The 17,733-nt window shown below is 47.5% G+C and overlaps 1 protein-coding gene across 6 annotated transcripts; it reads right to left on the minus strand.

The window, feature by feature from the left end:
• Positions 1 to 5,806: 5,806 nt before the first annotated feature.
• Positions 5,807 to 17,112, minus strand: IFITM5 (interferon induced transmembrane protein 5). Of its 6 annotated transcripts, XM_067540434.1 has the most exons (4): positions 17,047 to 17,078; positions 13,419 to 13,724; positions 8,281 to 8,470; positions 5,807 to 6,518 (listed from the first exon to the last, which is right to left on the minus strand). In XM_067540434.1, the coding sequence occupies exons 3-4, from the start codon at positions 8,464 to 8,466 to the stop codon at positions 6,300 to 6,302; spliced, it is 405 nt and encodes a 134-aa protein (XP_067396535.1). In that variant the 5' UTR covers positions 8,467 to 8,470; positions 13,419 to 13,724; positions 17,047 to 17,078; the 3' UTR covers positions 5,807 to 6,299. The 6 variants fall into 6 exon arrangements, with proteins under 6 accessions (XP_067396535.1, XP_067396530.1, XP_067396532.1 ...); XM_067540429.1 differs by lacking the exon at positions 13,419 to 13,724 and having other exon boundaries at positions 8,281 to 8,574; positions 17,047 to 17,112; XM_067540431.1 differs by lacking the exon at positions 13,419 to 13,724 and having other exon boundaries at positions 17,047 to 17,103.
• Between the last annotated feature and the right edge of the window lie 621 nt (positions 17,113 to 17,733).

The following is a 17,733-nucleotide window of genomic DNA, read 5'->3' on the forward strand; positions in this document are numbered from 1 at the left end:
TTCGTGGTGTCCAAACAAGGTTAGTTTCACTTTCCTGTACTCAGCCTGTAGCAACAACACAGGGCGTTTCCCTCCCTGAAACAGTCCATTGGGCACAGAGTTACAGGTTGTGGCTGTATCTGGGCCCCTGTCTAAAGCACTCACTTTTTGAGTGAAAAGCCCCACTAGTTAACAGTAGGTAAAACACACACACACCCTGCCCCCTCACCGGCCATAAACAAACACATATAATATAATGATGATAATAACAACACTAATTTACAGAAATGGTTATCAAACTAATTAATAATAAATGACTCTTACCAGAGTAAGAAGCGAAGCCTTCCCTGGTGCAGCTGCCATCGCATGCCTCCGCCTCTTCCCATCCCTGGTCCCTCATGGATGGTGGGTAACAGAGGCGGCGAGTGCTAGCAGGTTGGCCAGGGCTGCCCGAGGCCCCCACCGGTGCGGGGCTGCTCCTCTCCCTCTGGGTACCCAGCTGGCTTGGGAGGCCTGCTCTTCCGCTCCGGCCAGCATGGAGTTTGGGACTGCTGTGTTCTCGGGGGAGGGGGCTGCTCCTCTACTACAGCTGGCTTGTGGTTTAGGGGGCTAAATGACCTCAATATTACTGAAGCCTCATGGAGCCCCACCCCCTTCCCCAAAGGGGGTCCCATGCCCCAGGTTGGGAACTGTTCCTTTAGAGGCTAAATCCTGCAAGGTGTTGAGCACAGTAGCTCTGGTCCAGCAAAGCACTTAAGCGCCTGGTTAACATGAACATGTGAGTCATCCAAGTCTAAAGGGACGACTCCTGCTTTGCTGGCCATGTGCACTGAGCAGAACTGAGCCCTAGCTAAAGAGAAAGGTGCCAAATGCTCTTCTCCAGGAATGTCTGCAGCTTATCTTCTCCTGACCAATGGTGAGTCCTCCCCCAGACACTAGGACCCAGACCCCCAAAGGTATTTAGGCTCCTAACTTTCCTTGAAATCAATAGGAGTTAGGGACCTAAATACCTTTAAGGATCTTGGCCTAGGCCCCTCCTGAAACAGGAGCTGAGGTTCACTGAGCAAGGCCTAGGATGTCCCCCTAGAGGAGTGAGGGGGTCTCGCTCCCTCAGACATGGCAGGCTTTCCTCCGGAGACAGCGAGTGTTTTGAAGGGCCCCAAGGAGGCCTTGTGTCTTCTCCGTTTAACCTTAGAATGCCAACAAAATGGCCACCAGGACCACAGATGGGGAACAGAATCCATGTGAGGGCTAACAAGGGCAAAAAAAAGGCATCAGAGAAAGGAACGGAAACTACAGCATGTATATGTGCGTCAGTGGGTGGGTGGATGACAGAGAGGGCTGCAGCCATGTGGGTTACTATGAAATCAAAAAGCAATTCCCAGCTGGCCCCATGGTTGGAGGCAGCAGGATCCAGGGAATTCCTGGGTCCCAGGTGGACAGAAGCTGGGAGTGCTGTGGAGGCAACAGCTAGTGCCCCCCAGGAGGAGAGGATCGGATCTCATGTCACACTGACGCAAACCCTTCGGGGTGATGCACGGAGAGTTACAGTCTCTAGAGAGTGCTTTGAGAACAGGCAGAGCGAAGAGGGGGAACAGAGGGGCCCCTGGAGAACACACAGAACCACTTTTTCCCTATAATGTTCTTGAGTGACATCCCACTGAAAAGAAAGGGTTACCACGCCCTGGGCAGGTTGTCACAGCTGGAAACTCAGCAACGTGGCTGAGTCCTGCTGCTATTGTGTTGTATTGAAAGGTACAATGCCCACATGGTTTTGGTCAGTACTGAGTCTCCTGCTTCTTTCTAGCCACACCCGCGCTGACTAATGCCTGATGAAATGGAGCTGATCAGCTGAGCCCTGGGCTCCAAAGGACCCCTCTCCCCTAATTTTCTCCCAGCATGGTCTCTGATTTTGTTTTCCAGCACCAAAGCAGCATCCCCTCTCCTTCCCCTGGAGAGCAGTTTGGGAGACCTGAGCTACACTCACCAGTGCTCTGCACTTTGGATAAGACCCACCTTCATCCAGGGCCTTTTGTGGCTACTTACCAGGGCAAAGCAGACAGGTAGCTGTTTACACCCGCTGTGTGCATGTGTAAATGACTACGTAAGGTGCAGGGCAAAGAGGAATCAGACCTCCTGTACGATGGATTAATCTGAGCCATGTTAAACATTAACCCTTCCCTCCTCCTCCCCTGAACCATCATGTTGCCAGCCCTGCTCCAGCAAGTGGGCCAAATCCTGATCCCCAGTGTAAATCCAGAGCAACCCCATTAAATACCCTATATACTGCAGATACTGTGTGTGGCTGACGTGAGAATGCCCTCATTGTCTTCCACAGTGCAAAGGGCTAGGAGGGGAAGCACACAGAACTTGCAGCTTGAGACTGATGCAGGGACTGCCTGCTGGGTCCATTCTCTCCTGGATCCCTGCACAGTGCACATTCACTAAAGCACCATGTCCTCTTCCAACTATGTCACTGCATGGAATTGCTATCAATATCTATTGTTACCTCTTCCTCTTTTTAGTGCAGTCTCTATCTCTCTCTCTCTCTTTCCTCCTCACCCGCCATGCCCTACTGCTAATATATTTCAAACAAGAGCATTTTAAAGCCACTCCCTGGTTTGGCAAGATGCTGTCCTGTGTAAACAAAACCCAGAAGCCTCAAACTAACCCCAAAGGAGTTTATAAAAAGCCCCAGAGCCCCTCTGTGCCACTGGCCGCATGTGGCAATGTTTAAGGAGGGAGAAAATAAGAGCGCCTTCCTTGTAATTAAGCTGGCTGTAAATCAGGTCCTGTCAAGAGCAGCACAGCCACTAATCAGCACTGGGCTGCTAGGGCAGGGTGGATTGGGAGGAGGCAGCCCGCCCTGATAACAGCCCTAAGGGCCTCAGGTTTCAGTGTACAGAAAGTATTTGAGAAGGAATTAAAATAACCTGCTTTAGAGGGGGCAGGGAGCCACAAAAGATTCTCAGCTTCTTGCCCCGTTGGGTGGGAGAGCAGCAGAGACAGGACGGACTTCCCCCTTCTCAGAGATCCTTTCTGCCAGCACTCCTCTGCGAGAGCCAAGGGCTGCTTCCCATCATGACAGCCTCAGCACAGCTCCTGCCAGGATGGCTAGTGGGATGCTCTCTTGAGAAAGCACTGCTGGCAAGGGTCCATCTGGAATCTCAGGTGTTTTCAGGCCAGATTGTGCCACCCTTATGCACACTGAGCAGGAATCAATAGGGCCCCTCGCAGAGTAAGGTGATGCTCAGTGTGCTTTACAGCTGTATAATGGCTGCTGGTGTGCAGAGACCATGGCCTACCATCCTGACCAGTAGTGTCTCATTGCTTCCTTGGACTCCCCCGTCCATCTGTATCCGTCTGGGGTCTCTTGTTGTATAGTTAGACTGTAAACGGCTTAGAGCAGGACCGTCTTTTGGTCTGTGGCTGTACACAGTGGGGGCCTGGACCACGACTGGGGCACTCCTAGGCACTACAATATTACAAATAGTAAATAAGATGACTCCCAAAATGAGCCCAGCCATTACCCAAAATCAGGCCAGGAGTCACCCTGTATGCAGGTCCACCACTGGTGGCAGCAGCGGCAGAAGCAGGACTATAGCCAGGGCTCAGCCAGCTTTCACTGATCTTTTGCGAAGATCATGCAGCTCCACCCGTCCTCCAGCAGCAAACGCAAGAGCAACGTTGGCCATGGGGCCCAGAGCCTAAATCCCTCTTTGCTGGGCCCCTCTCCTCTGAATGAATGAATCACCCAACAGACTGGGGCTTTACCAGCGTACATGGTGCTTCACAGAGTCCCTATGTCTGGTTCTGGTGTGTAGTTAATGGGCAAGTATAGTAGGTGTAGAAGGGAGATCCTGTGGAGAGACAACCACCACCAGGACTGCAAGGGAAGTTGCCCTTCCTTTCTGCTGAGGGATGTGTGACCACTTGGTCTTATTCTTACCTTGCCTTGTTTGTCCCTTGTACCCCTCTGAGCTGGACCCCCACCTCCCAGAATCTGGTGATTCCCAAGAATGCAAAATAGCAGATGAGGACCAGGTCACAGAGAGGAGAGGTGGATTTGGGGGAGTCACTCTTAGAATGTCCCTTCAGCACCAGTGAGCATCAGCTCCCAGCATGGCTTGAATGCACCATGGGCATCCAAGTGCTCTGCCAATCCCCAGTGCACTGGGGTGTCTGAACACACACAGAGCAAGCATGTCCTTTCAATGATATCCCTGCCCGCCCTGGAATTCTGCAGAGACCGCCAGAGAAGTCAAACAGAACAGCCCAAGTTATCTACAGAAATATCACAGCGTCTCCACCCAAGGAGACCACAGGAGGCAGAGGGAGCAGAAGCCCAGCTAGGCTACAGCCAGATTAACTGGCTGCCTGACCAGAACAAATAAGCTCTGGACAAAGATCAGTGGTGAACAAACCAATGAGAAGCCAGTTAATGAGCCAGTCAAGGCTCCAGTGAAAGGCAAGGGAGTGGCTGACTGGACATTCTCAGCATTGGCCATACCCAGAGTTACTCACATGTTTTGGGCATTGGGTGTGTGTACTAACCAATCAGCACTCCGCTTCTGAGTCTGGCATCCAATGAGATTGCTTAGTTGGCAGGAGCCACACACCCATTGGCTTCCAAAGTCAAAAGCCACAATATTTAGCTGATGATATGCTACAGTTCTCCTTAGCTTTGACAATGTCATACTGCCCTGGGCCAAACAGCCAAATACACCAAGAGGAACATTACAAGCAGCCTGCAGACTAGTTTCCCACATCTGTTGGGAAAACCACTGTTCTTTTGTTAAATTAAAATAGGCCCATTCTGTGGGAAACATGTGCAAGGCAGAGGGGTGGAGCGCAGATTGTGAGACTAAAGATCAAAGTTTCCTCAGGGCACCATGGGTATATTTAAAGATATTTAACAGGCCAGGAGATGGAGAAATAGTAAATTACTCACTGAGATCCCCACCCTGGCTCTCTTGAGTGATGGAAAAACTTCAAAAGGGGCAGAGGTGCCATTCAAATGAGCATCATGACATATGGATGCTTAATCCTGCCTTGGCATGGGGCGATGGACTAGATTCCCTCTTATGGTTCCCTCCAGCTTTCCATTTCTATGATTCTCTGAACCTCCCACAAATTCTCAAAGTGCACAGTCAGGTGGGGCATTTTACAAAGAGGGGCCGGTTTCCATTGTTTTATGCTTCCACTCATGCTGGAAATCCCAGCCAAACAGCCTTCCTTGTGATCATTTGGCTCTTTCATGCTTGCTCCTGAAAGGAATCAAGGAGAGGCAAACATGGAAAAAGATCACGCAGGGAAGGGTTGAGACATTTTCAAACCCGTTCAGGTTGGTTCTTCGTTGCTCAGAACCAGAGCACCCATCCCTACATAAATCTTCGCTATAATGAATTTGGAGGTCTTAACTCAATTCATACTAGGTAATATCTCACAAATCCAAACTACCATCTAGTGGGCTTGATCCCTTAACCAGGGATTCAAATACCCAGGCTCATTTCTTTTCCCTTGGGAGTAGAAGTGGGGGTCCATCCTCTTTTACTCACTAGCCTCCCAGATCTAGTCTTTATGTGTACATTACAACTGGGGCCTCTAAGGGTGCAAAGGAGGTAGCAGGCCTGAATTAAGGCATAGGTTCTACTGGCCCATGGTTAGACCCTTGAGCTCTTGGAATCATGGGATCCCATCAGAATCGAGATTTCATTAAGAAGAACCGTCAGTTTCTAGCCCACAAAGTTTGAAACCGTAACCTAAGGGTAACCGAGTAACTATGCCACAGTTCCATTAGCCATTAAAAACTGCCACACAGAGAGACTTGTGGTTTGTGAAGTTATTTAATCACTTAAATAGTAACAACCAAGGTTAGACTGAAAGTGCAGCCAAAGTTAGACATGGTAACAGGATTCCAAGAAAAGTTGGTACCTCATGTCTCCAACACCCCATGGCCAAAATCCCAAGACAAGCAAAGACAGAAAGAGGAGGAAAGGAAGAGAGGAACCACAGTGCACAGACTCAGCTGTTTTGGAAAAAGCCCGGGTCTGAGTCCGTGCAGTCTACCAGGATGCAGGAAGAACTATTTTCACATCTCAGGCCACATCAAAGGGCAAGCTGTGAAATGAGTTCTGGGGCACATGAATACCTCAGTGGTGCTCTGGTTGGTGTGAGGCATTGGTTGCTCTGGGTTACAAACAAACAGAGGTTACCATGTGCAGTGGTTTGGTGGGCTGAGTTAGACTGGATTGGCAGTGTCTTTAGGAGGCTGCCAGAGTGGCCCACGTATGTTTCCAGAAAGCCGGGAGGCCCCTGGATCACTTTCTGTCTTCGTCAGTAGCGAAGAGCCTATGGTTGAAGAAGTTCATGGACTCCTGAGCGAGCTTGGAGAGGTGGATCACACCTGTGATCACCAGCGCGAGGAGCAGCAGAGGCAGAAGCAGGCTCCACACCGTCGCCAGGATGTTGTAGCATTTGGCTTTGGAGCTGAAGCGGCGAGCGGCCTCGACGTCGCCAGCCACTTTCTGATCCCGCGCCTGCAATAACCAAGCCAGGAAGGGTGCAGCACGTTAGTGACGTGGCAGAAGAGGCAAAGGACAAGGCAACACTTTGGAGCGAACTGAGCAATGCAATCCAACTACAAGCATCAGAACCAGCTGCAAACCACGCACTTCAGCTCTCAGCAGCTGTCTGCCACTCACCACATTTCCCTCTATCCCTTGTTCGGTAGCTGACTGCGCTCTCCCCGCTCCATTCTCTCTGAACTTCTCTGTCAGCCTAATCCAGTGAGTCTAATTAAATAACTTGTACCTGCTTCTAGCTCCATCACCACGTATGTCACAGCAAGGCACTCAGCCACTTACCAACTCGTTGTTTACCCCTCCATTACCAGACAAGTCTCAGTCAGTGTAAATCATATGGCAAGGGACCAGGAGAGAGGACTGTAGCTAGAAAAGTCATAGGGGACTGCAAGAATGTGTGAATTAAAGAAGTTTCCATCCTGCTTTAATTTATGCCTTCCTCCAGTTCCTTGATGTGTTAGTTAAACCACTTTAGGATGCCTTGCACATCAGTAAGCACCTGTAAATCCAGTTTACAGCACCTCTGAACTTAGCCCACTTCTGTCTCTTTGGGTCTCAGCTTTATCTCCATTTCATTCTCTTCATCACACACTCACTCATGCTTTCCTTTGATATTGGCACCTGTTAGCAAGTTAAATCCAAGAGGGAGAAGCTGCTTTGACCCGACATGAATGATCCTCAGTAGAAAGATCTGGGAACAGAACGGTTACTCTAGACCTCTCCTTCCCCCCAGTTCTCTCTGAAATGCCTCGGTGAACTTCATTAAATTCATTCCCATCAGCTTAGGATATGCCCTTCCCCCATTCCCATATAGAACAAATTCCCAGCTGGGCATCCTCTGGAGCAGAGAAGTCAGTCCCCAGAACCTCATCCATATACTGATATGTATGGGCTAACAGAAAAGAGTGATTGCCAGGACAGCTTGCAGCCTCATTACTGTGTGGGAATCTAGCTGGGGATATTAGCTTAGATGATCTATATCAGCCTCAGACAGCATGAGGACATGGCACTTACGGATGCTACATTAGCACCAGGTGCACATATAGTTCCTGGTGCTCTTTATACAAACACTGCCGTCAGCCATCCTGCCCCATCGCTGCCCTTTCAGACACACACGCAAAATCAGGAGGCTCAGGCAACCGGTCTTGGAAATGCCAGAGCAGTTGTCATGGCTAGTTGCATTTTTCAGAATCGTTTTCATTTTTAAAGGTAGAACTCCAGCTAGTGGGCAGCACTGGGCAAATTTCCTCAACTAAGGCAGTGCTAGCAAGGTGAGATTTAGGTCTGAGGCAAACTGAAACCAACCACCAATAACAATTTCCTACCAGGTCATGACATTCTTCCAGCATCAACTAAATTTTCCACATCACTTCCTGATTTTAGGGAAATTACATCTCTGATCACAGAGAGAGTTCCCAAAATCTCTCTAGGTAACCTGGCTGAAGTCTATAATTCCTACCAGAGTCCCTGGGAAATCCTGGAATCTCCAGGTCAACCCAAGAGAACTGGAGTGTATTCTTACTAGAGACCCCTTGGAAGGAATCTTCATGTACAACTAGATGCATTGAGATGGACACTTCCTCGCAAAGTCCCCTAGGAAATCCTGGCATCTCCAAGTGAATGAGAGACGTGGACATAGAAAGGTCTATTTCTGCACTAAGGAGTCAGCCTCTATGGGCTTGTGTAGAAGAGGCAGAGCAGAGCTGGGCTTTCTTACCTTGACAGAGTAGGCTAGAGCCACGAGGCCAAGACAACAGCAGTTCATATAGATGATGTTGAAGATGGACCAGATCAGGTGGTCCCGGGGCACTACGGAGGATCTGATGGTGATGACAGTAGGAGAAGGGTCCTGCTTGCGGGACGTCATGGGAAAGTTGTCCTCGCGAGGGTAAGATGTGTCCATGGTCCTGGAGGGGAAAATCCTCAGCTCTCCTGCAATAGCCTTTAAGGGGAGCCAGTACAGAGCAGACCCTTTTTATAGTCACTGCCGGAGGCACAGCTTCATCTCCCTCTATATATAAAACAGGGAAATTACAGCCCTTGCCTGGCTGTGGTTATCTGAAATGTTTGGCCAGAGCTGAGAAAAACATACTTGGGTTTGTAAGCCTGCCCTCCCCCAGTTGTGTATGGAGTGCTTTTTATAGCCTGGCAGGCTGAGGCCTCCCTGCCAGCCCTGAAGGCAGCTTTTCCAGAGATCTGGGTAGCGCGAGTCAATGATCCAGGAACCTGGCTTTGAAAGGAGGTGCTGCAGATCCTGAAACCTATGAAGGGCTATTGAGATACAGGACTGTGTACATGGATATAGGGGGAAGCTGGAGGCACTGTGATGTATTTGTACAGGGGAATACAAAAAATCCCAAGCATTGAAAGATCTCCTTCTTCTCAAGTGTTAAATGAGCAAGAGCTTCCCAGAGGGGACTGCATTTCCCCTGCTACCTCTGTATATTTTTCTGTGGTTTGCATGACCCTTTGCTAAATATTTTAAAACATGCTATTCATGGCCCTCTACAACGCTGAGCCCCATTGTACTGCCCCTATGCCAGGAACTTCAGAAATGAATCATCCAACAAAGGCAACGCACTTTGAAAAATGGAAACCTGCTACTGAGGCTAGGGGAGGGCTGAAACAGGGCCCTAACAGAGCCAAATTGGCAAACCGCAGCCTAGATCCTCAAAAGTATTTAGGCACTGAACTCCCATGGAAGTCAATGAGAGTTAAGTGCTTAAATACCTTTGAGAATTTGGTCTTTGTGCCTGCTCTGGAATGCCTGTAGAAGTGTTCTCCAAGACAGCTCCAAGGACTGACTCAGTGAGCAAGGGGCTATTCATGGCATGGGTGAAGTACTTCTATTCAAGGAGGAGATGTAGTCAGAATCCACCCTCACTTACATTAACGTAAAAGAGTAAAATCTGCCCCCAGAGGGTCCATTCCAGGCTGATGGATATCCAAGTCAACTTCTCTTCTTTCAGAGTCCAGAGCAGGTTTCCCCCCCCCCCCTTCTGAAACCCCAGAGCTCAACCCCAGTAGTGGCTGGAACAGCTCTGATCATAAGACCAACCAGACTTCAGTAAGAATTACAACCTTCACAGCTTAATGCAAGATAAAACAGCAGCAAGTCTGAAATTTCTAACCTCTCCTCTGTGCTCAGGAGTTCTGGCTATTTCAGGCTGACCCCCAGCAATTCACAGGAATATTTTGGTGTTGTCTTTTCAGGTGTCACACAGGGCACTGGACAGCTATCACACTAAGGGATTCTGGTCTTTACCAAACCAGACTGGCTGCAGGTACATACAACTCTCACATCCAAGAGATTGCTGCCTTTCAAAGTAGTTTGCCAAGAATAAATGCTAACGGGATATTGCCATTCAGTGGATGGGTTGCTTAGGACCCAGGCACGTATCAATGGAAGAGTGAATGCAGGCAAGAGCAGGAGAGACAGGATGTCAGAGCTGAGATACCCAAGACAAACAATTTAGCAATTGTACAGATTAGATGGACGACAGTGATTCTAGTACTGGCCCTGGTACAACACAGCAGAGAACTTGGTTTGGCACTGCTGTGGGCGTTATAAGACACCATCCATATCACCAAGGCTCCTACAGTTATAAACCTGGAAAAGGAAAGAGCTGTTCACGTTAAATCCAGCAGTGCTGGTAATATGGCAGGATATTTCTCTTTCAAATCACCATAGCTTTCTGCCAACTTGGGACAGGATCTTGCCTATGTTGCCCCTCAAGATCTGTAACCGTCACCACTGCAGTTCACAGGGTAGCAATTCATAGTGCCCAGGAGGTGCCTAATACACTTTGGGGTGCAGTAAAATAATAATAAGAATGGCTATAATGGCTGAGCTCCCCTCCTGTGTAAAGTGAATGGCTATGGCCTTTTAGAAGCCAGTCATAAGAAAGCTCATATGAAGGTCTGGGGATTGTTTTATTCCCACACCAGCTCCAGGTTGCTTCCCCTCCTCCACTCCCCATACACTCACACAAATAGAAAATCAACCTCTTAACTCCTACAATGAGTTGCACCATGCAAGAGACATAAAAGGCAATATGAAAAGGTACATTAGGAGCAAGAGAACAACTAAGGAAAGTGTAGGTCTGCTATTTAGTGGGAAAGGAGAACTAATAATGGACTGCACCAAGAAGGCTGAGGAGTTTAAGGATCATTTTCCTTCAATCTTCACTAAAAAGATAAATTGTGACCAGATATTTAACACAACAGCAAGGAGAAAGGCGCACACAAGCCAAAATAGGAAAGAATAGGTAGAGAATATTTAGATAAGTTAGATATATTGAAGTCGGAAGGGCCAGGGCCTGATGAAATTCATGTTTGGGTACTTAAGGAACTAGCTGAAGCAATCTGAGAACCATTACCAATTATCTTTGATGAGAACTCATGGAGGATGGGTGAGGTCCCAGAGGATTGGAAAAGAGCGAACATCTTATCACTCTTTAAAAACAGGAAGGGAAACCTGGGGAATTATACACCAGTCAGCCTAACTTCAATACCTGGAAAGATACTGGAACAAGCTGTTAAAAATCAATTTGTAAGCAAATTGAGAAAAATAGGGTTATAAGGACTAGGCAACATGTATTTGTCAAAAATAAATAATGCCAAACTAACCTAATTTCCTTCTTTGACAGAGTTACTGGCCTAGTGGATGGGGGAAGCAGTACACATGATCAATCTTGATTTTAGTAAGGCTTTGGACATAGTTCCACGTGACATTCTCATAAGAAAACTAGGGAAATGTGGACTAGATTAAATTACTATAAGATTGAGAAAACTGCTTGAAAGAATACACTCAAAGAGTAGCTATCAATGGCTTTGCTGTCAAACTAGGGGGAAATATCAAGTGAGGTCCCACAGGGGTCTGTCCAGGGTCCAGTACCATTCAATTCTTTCATTAATGACTTGACTCATGGAGTGAAGCATATGCTTATAAAATTAGTGGATGACACCAAGTTGGGAAGGGTTGCAAGCACTTTGGAGGACAGGATTAGAGTTCAAAAGGACCTTAAACTGGAGATGTGGATCAAAATCGCTACAATGAAATTCAGTAGACAAGTGCAAAGTACTATAACCTAGGCAGGACCAATCAAATGCCCAAATACAAAATGGGGAATAACGGGCTAGGCAGTACTAATGCAGAAGAGAATCTGGGAGCTATAGTGGATCACAAATTGAATGAGAGCCAACAATGTGATGCAATTGTGAAAAAGGCTAATCTCTTTTGGGGTGTATTAACAAGAGTGCCGTATGTAAGACGTGGGAGGCAATTGTCCTGCTCTACTTGGCACAGGTGAGGTCTCACCTGGAGTACTGTGAACAGTTCTGGGTGCTACCCTCTAAGAAAGATGTGGACAAATTGGAGAGAGTCCAGAGGAGAGCAACAAAAATGATGAAAGATTTAGAAAACTTGGTCCTGACCTATGAAGAAAGGTTAAAAAAATGTCATGTTTAGTCATGAGAAAAGATGACTGAAGGGGGACCTGAAAACAGTCTGCAAATATGTTCAGGGCTTTTATAAAGAGGATGGGGGTCAATTGTTCTCCATGTCCATTGAAGGTAGGACAAGAAATAATGGGCTTAAGTAGCAAGCAAGATGTAGGTTAGATATTAGGAAAATCTTTTTAACTCAGGGTAGTTAAGCTCTGGAATAGGCTTCCAAAGGAGATTGTAGAATCCCCATCAATGAAACTTTTTAACAGCCTGTCAGGGATGAGCTAGGTTTACTTGGGCCTGCCTCAGTACAGGGGCTGGACTTGATGACCTCTTGAGCTCCCATCCAGCCCTATTTTTCTATCTCACAAGCCAAACAATGAGTTTGCCTAGCCAGGCTGGCAACACACTGTACCCTGAACCAGAAACTGTCTTGGGAAAATGGGACACAAGGAAAGATTGGAAGAGATGCAAAATGCAAAGGCCAGGTTTCTCAAAGCAGCCTATTTCCTTTCCTTAGGTTTTGTCTCCACCATGTGGCCATTTAATCCTACAGAAAGATCCATTCGTCATTTAAGGCAATTCGCTTCCCCCTGATAACAGGAAGATTTTGGCCTTGTAGTGGATGTGGGGGGAGGGGGAACCATTTATATTTCCAAGGATGAGAAGAGAATTTCCCCTCTGATATTGCCAGGTCTTTAGGGAAAGATGCCCAGCCCAATGTATACTGGGAGCAGAAGTGGGATCTGCTCTTGGAATGGTTGAAGATTGAATGAATTATTTGCAAGGCTCTGTGGTACCAAAGAAGTTGTGGGTGAAAAGCCATTGAGCCTTGTACAGCGCCTGCATGTTTTACTTAGCAAAGTTGCTACAGGAAAAGGTGTTCCCACCACAGATTCTAACAAACTGCTAAAACAACTCTGCACCGGGCATTGGGATCAGGCTCTGACACTCATCCTCCAACTAGAATGGAAACAAGTGAGCCCACCACCATTCTCCAATTTGCTGTTGTTACTTGGGATGGAGGATGATCACCATGCAACGATCTCCCTGTAACTCTAATTCTGTCCCTGCAGTCCCTGGTATTGTCCAAATATCATGAGTCAGGCTCCAAAAAAAGCCATAATATCAGCTTAAAAATCATGAGTTTTTAAAAAATAATACATTGGGGGTTCTTTTTATTTGTTTTTTGAGCTTTTAGGACATTCTCAAGTCCCAGTTTTGTGATTTCCTCCACAACCAAGACAGTTAGAAACTCACCTTTTTTTTTGTTTAAATGAAAGTTGAGATTTCTTTCCATGCAATCACATGACTCCAGAAGCTGGGGCTTTTAGAAAAATACCAAATGTAACCCCCCCTCTCCCCCACCATCTTCGTCCTTACCATAAGTGGGGCTGTGAAACTTACCTGGGCCTGGAGTCCCAGAAGTGTTACTGCCCCGTTGCCAGGCAACCCTCCTTTAAGCAGAGAGAAGGCCACAGGGAGGGATGGAAAGCAGCTGCCCAGACGTCCCAAAAGAGGGGAGCTCTGGTTGGTTTTTTACCCCAGATGCCTGGGAGAGAGGAGGCGGCTGCTCGCTCTGGGTTGTCAGTTGAAAGGGAAGAGAAGGAGGGAGCATCCCACACCCTTCACCGAGTGACCCGCTGTAGAATTCTCTTACTCTTCAGTTGGGAAATTCCAATGAGTTGGGTTCCCACAGGGCCTGCGGCACCACTGCAAAGGGAAGGACCACCTGGAGGACACTTCCACTTCCTCAGCCTACAGCCTGATTTTTTTTTGAATGTTTAAAAACTGGTTATTAATATACATTGAATACAAAAATATTACAGTCCCTGCGCAGGCAGTCACTTATGCCAGGAGGAAAAACAGAAAGCTGATATCTAAGGCAGTTGCCCCAGTCTGAGGCCTGATCTACCTTACAGCATTAGGCCGACGTAAACTGCCTTGCGACGACCTAACTATGTAAGGGACTACAAATTTTGCTCTGCTGACATAACTGCCCAGCTACATCGACGTAATACATCCACCTCCATGAGCAGTGAAGAGTCAAGGTCGATGTAGTTAGGAATCAATGCAGACACTGTTGTTTATGTCAACTGTTCTGAGATTTCAGGAGCTTACTCACAATGCCCAACGCTGACAGTCTGATCGACATAAGTGCTTCTGGTGATGCTACACAGCAAAGTGTAGACACACACAAGCGATGTGGGTTACCATATTTCATGTTCCCAAATGGAGGACACTGCCAAGGGGAGGAGATATGGGCAGGGGAGGGGGAGGGTACCAGGTCACCTTTATTTCTGTGTTGCTGCTAGCAGTGGCACTGCCTTCACAGTTGGGCATATTTCAAAAATCTACCCTAGTGGAGATCGGAGACCAAAAAAAGAGGTCATGTCTGGGAAAACTCAGACGTATGGTAACCCATGGAGATGTAAGTTATGTCAACTTATTTTTTTTAGTGTTGACATGGCCTGAGGAGGACCCAGACCATCCCTTGGAGCTAAAAACTGTTTGAGACCCAGAATGCTCTGCAATTCATCAGATGTCTGAGATAAGACACACACTGGATGACAGTACCTGCACCATCTACAAGTACATCACTGACAGGGACTGCACTGGGGACTGACATGTGAAAAGGCTGACTTAACTAGAAACAGGGAGATTTTGAGTGGCTGTGTTAAGAGACCACAAAAGGGGGAAGAAAAATTAAAAAGAGGGTTAGGGGATCCTCTATGGATGGCTGCGTATAATTTTTTTAAATCTAGCCATATTCATCTATGTTTATTTAGTATAACTTGTTCTTTGCATGTTTTGTGTTTATAATGTCTAATTGTTTAGATAAAGTTTATTGGAATTATTCAGTAATTTGAAAATTGTATACTTATGCTGTGAGTATAATACCCATTGTAAGGGTGAATCACCCATTATTTCCCAGGGGGCACCATTAGAGTAGCAGTTCGAATAATCCAGATCACTAGTGGGAGGAGTCGTGAGTTCAGCAGGGACACTCACCATGACAGAATATATCCATGTTCACACCCCACACACTATCATAATAAAGTTGCTACAAGGTATGCCTTGTGAGGTATCATTTAAAAACTCGGTTGATCAATAATATCATGGCAAAATGCACATAACAGCATTGTGTGAAGTTATAAACATGAGCTGAAATCATGACTAAAAGTATGTTTTCCATATAAGTCTAGGAAATGGCCAAATCAGTTCCTCAGACATAAAGGCAAACTGATGTCTCAGCCAGATGTAAACAAGGTTGATGGACCATTATCTGCTAACTGGCCATTCTTTGGCAGGAAAGGGGGCAGGCACAAAACACCTACATCTTAGCAAAGGAACAGCATAGAGTTTCCTTCAGAACAGATTGTCTATTGCCTTGTTCCCAGCTGGAAATGCTTCTCAAAGGGGGGACGGGAGTATAAAAAGAAGAGGCAGACACTGCAAGAGAGAAGAGACCCCCCCCCCCTCCATGCCCATCGGATTCATAGTGCCTGAAAAGACGAAGGAGCAGTTGGACTCTGAGGGAGGGGTCCTGACCTGAAGGAGTTTGGTCAGTAAGACTGCTGAAAGTATGTGGTCAAAACTTTTTGCTTTGAATCAAATATAGTTTAAGTTAGACACCAGGAGGTGTTTTATCTTTATTTTTCTTGTAACCATTTCTGAGTCATAGGCCTCATTACTTGTACTCACAAGCTCTCTCTCTCTTTGTAGTTCATAAACTTGTTTTATCTAACCCCATGTGTTCAAGTGGAAGCATCTGGGTAACAAGTGCTGTTCACATTATTCCCTTAAAGGAATAACAGACTTAATACATTTGTACTGTCCAGAAGGGAGTGGGCAATACAGGACATACAGGAGTGTGTTGGGGTTACCAACCTTAATGATTACCACAAGCTCAGAGCCAAAACATGGCTGGCTGGCTGCAGCAGAGGCAGAGACAAAGCTGGGAGCATCTGACATGTGGGAGGCTGTTTGTGAGCAGTCTAGTTTGGAGGCTACAGCAGCAAGGCATTGTAAAGGGCACCCATGTTACAGAGCAGGGGTGTATTCTGGTATGTCACACCCAGAGCAACTAGGACTTCCAGAGGTAAAGCACACCCCACACCTGCTGAGTGTGTACCCTTAAGGCACCTGGGGGTTGCATAAATATCACAAGACTGATAAAAATCATGAGTTTGCACTGCTAACCCTGCCCATGCCCTCCCAACCTGCAGCCCCTGCCCTGCCACACCCACCTTCTCTACAAATCCTGCACAACCCCCTTGCTGCCCCCTCTCCCAAGTTGTTCTGGTGCCCACCCTGCCAGGAGGTGCCTCTAGGGCTGGCTTTGCCTCAGCTCCTGCCCTGCAGGCACTGAGTGCAGGCAGCAACAACCCTTACGCTGACACCTGCCCCTGCTGCAGAAAGCCCAGACTAACAGGGGTTTTCAGTGCTCACAGCTGGGAGTCCCAGGGACAGGAGGAGGGAATAAGAAGGTGCCTCTCCCTAACAGGCCTGCATCTCCTTTCCTCTTGCCCTTCTTCTGTTAGCCCCCCTCCTACTACCCTGGGGCCATTTGTCTTGCTGTTTCAGCAAGAGGCACATCTCCTTGACTGACTTTGGAGTGGTGAATCAGACACCCTAGCAGGGCTCAGAGGGCATTTATTGATGGGCTATTGGGAAGTGGTTACACTTACAAGCCCAGGTACTGGGTTGTGCACAGGCTACCTAGAAAGGGACAACAGTTAACATGTCTCTACCCTGGAGAGTCAGGATGTGGCAGATCTTGAAAGTTAGTGGGTGCACTAGGAGGAAGTGATGCCCCTACAGAACCATGGGACAGCATCTCAGCAAGCATAGAGCACTTATAGCAGAGTAGCCCTTTTATTGATCAACCCCTCATGACCACTTGACAGGCACCCTGCCCCCTCTTGCAGGTGCCTTAAATACTCCAGATAGTCTCTTGGTGTGACTCCTAGCACCTCTTTTGGGGGCTGATTTAATGCTATAAACAGCTCAGGACAAACCTCAGAGTACTTACTCACAAAATAGTCCAACCAAGTCCAAATACCATGCTGCATCTCCTGGCCACACCCCAGCCCTGCTTCCATGCCCTGCAGCTGTCTGTTGTCTTTTATATTGGAGTTCCTGACTCCTCTCAGGTGGGACTCATCTTGTAATTAGGGCTGGCTTAGCACCAGGCTCTCACCCATGGGCAAGCCACCCTGTCCCAGCTCTAACTAGAACTCTGCTGTATGGCGAGGTGTCAGGAGCAGACACCGGGCCTGATCCGCTGGCCGCTCCATGTCCACTAGAGTCAGCAAAGCAGCTGCAGGATGTGGCCCTGGGACTCACAATCTGATCCAAAGGCAGCTGGACAGAAGCAGGAGCCCTCTTTGCCATGACTGATTCACATGCCACACCAAGACTTTCTCTGTACATCAGCCTATGGAAATAATGGACAGAAAATGTCAAGGACACAATATTCATTCCTGAAGTGGCAGTTGATTTGGGTTGGCTCTGTGTAAAACGTGTGATGATCCCCAATTTCTGGAGCACTCCAAAATTCACTCCCCACACCTCTAGGAGTTAAGGGTGGGAAGAATTCATGACCAGACCCTTGTGGGATCAGAAGTTACACTGCCAGTGCTTGAGAGCACCCAGATTCACCCCCTGCCCCATCCTTTGAGATCATGCCCAGCCTCAAAGGACAATGAATACCACTCAA

The sequence above is a fragment of the Emydura macquarii genome, unplaced genomic scaffold (genome assembly GCF_026122565.2).
Source record: "Emydura macquarii macquarii isolate MOO-44397 ecotype Brisbane River unplaced genomic scaffold, CSIRO-AGI_Emac_v2 contig_587, whole genome shotgun sequence".
Lineage (NCBI taxonomy): Eukaryota > Metazoa > Chordata > Testudines > Chelidae > Emydura > Emydura macquarii.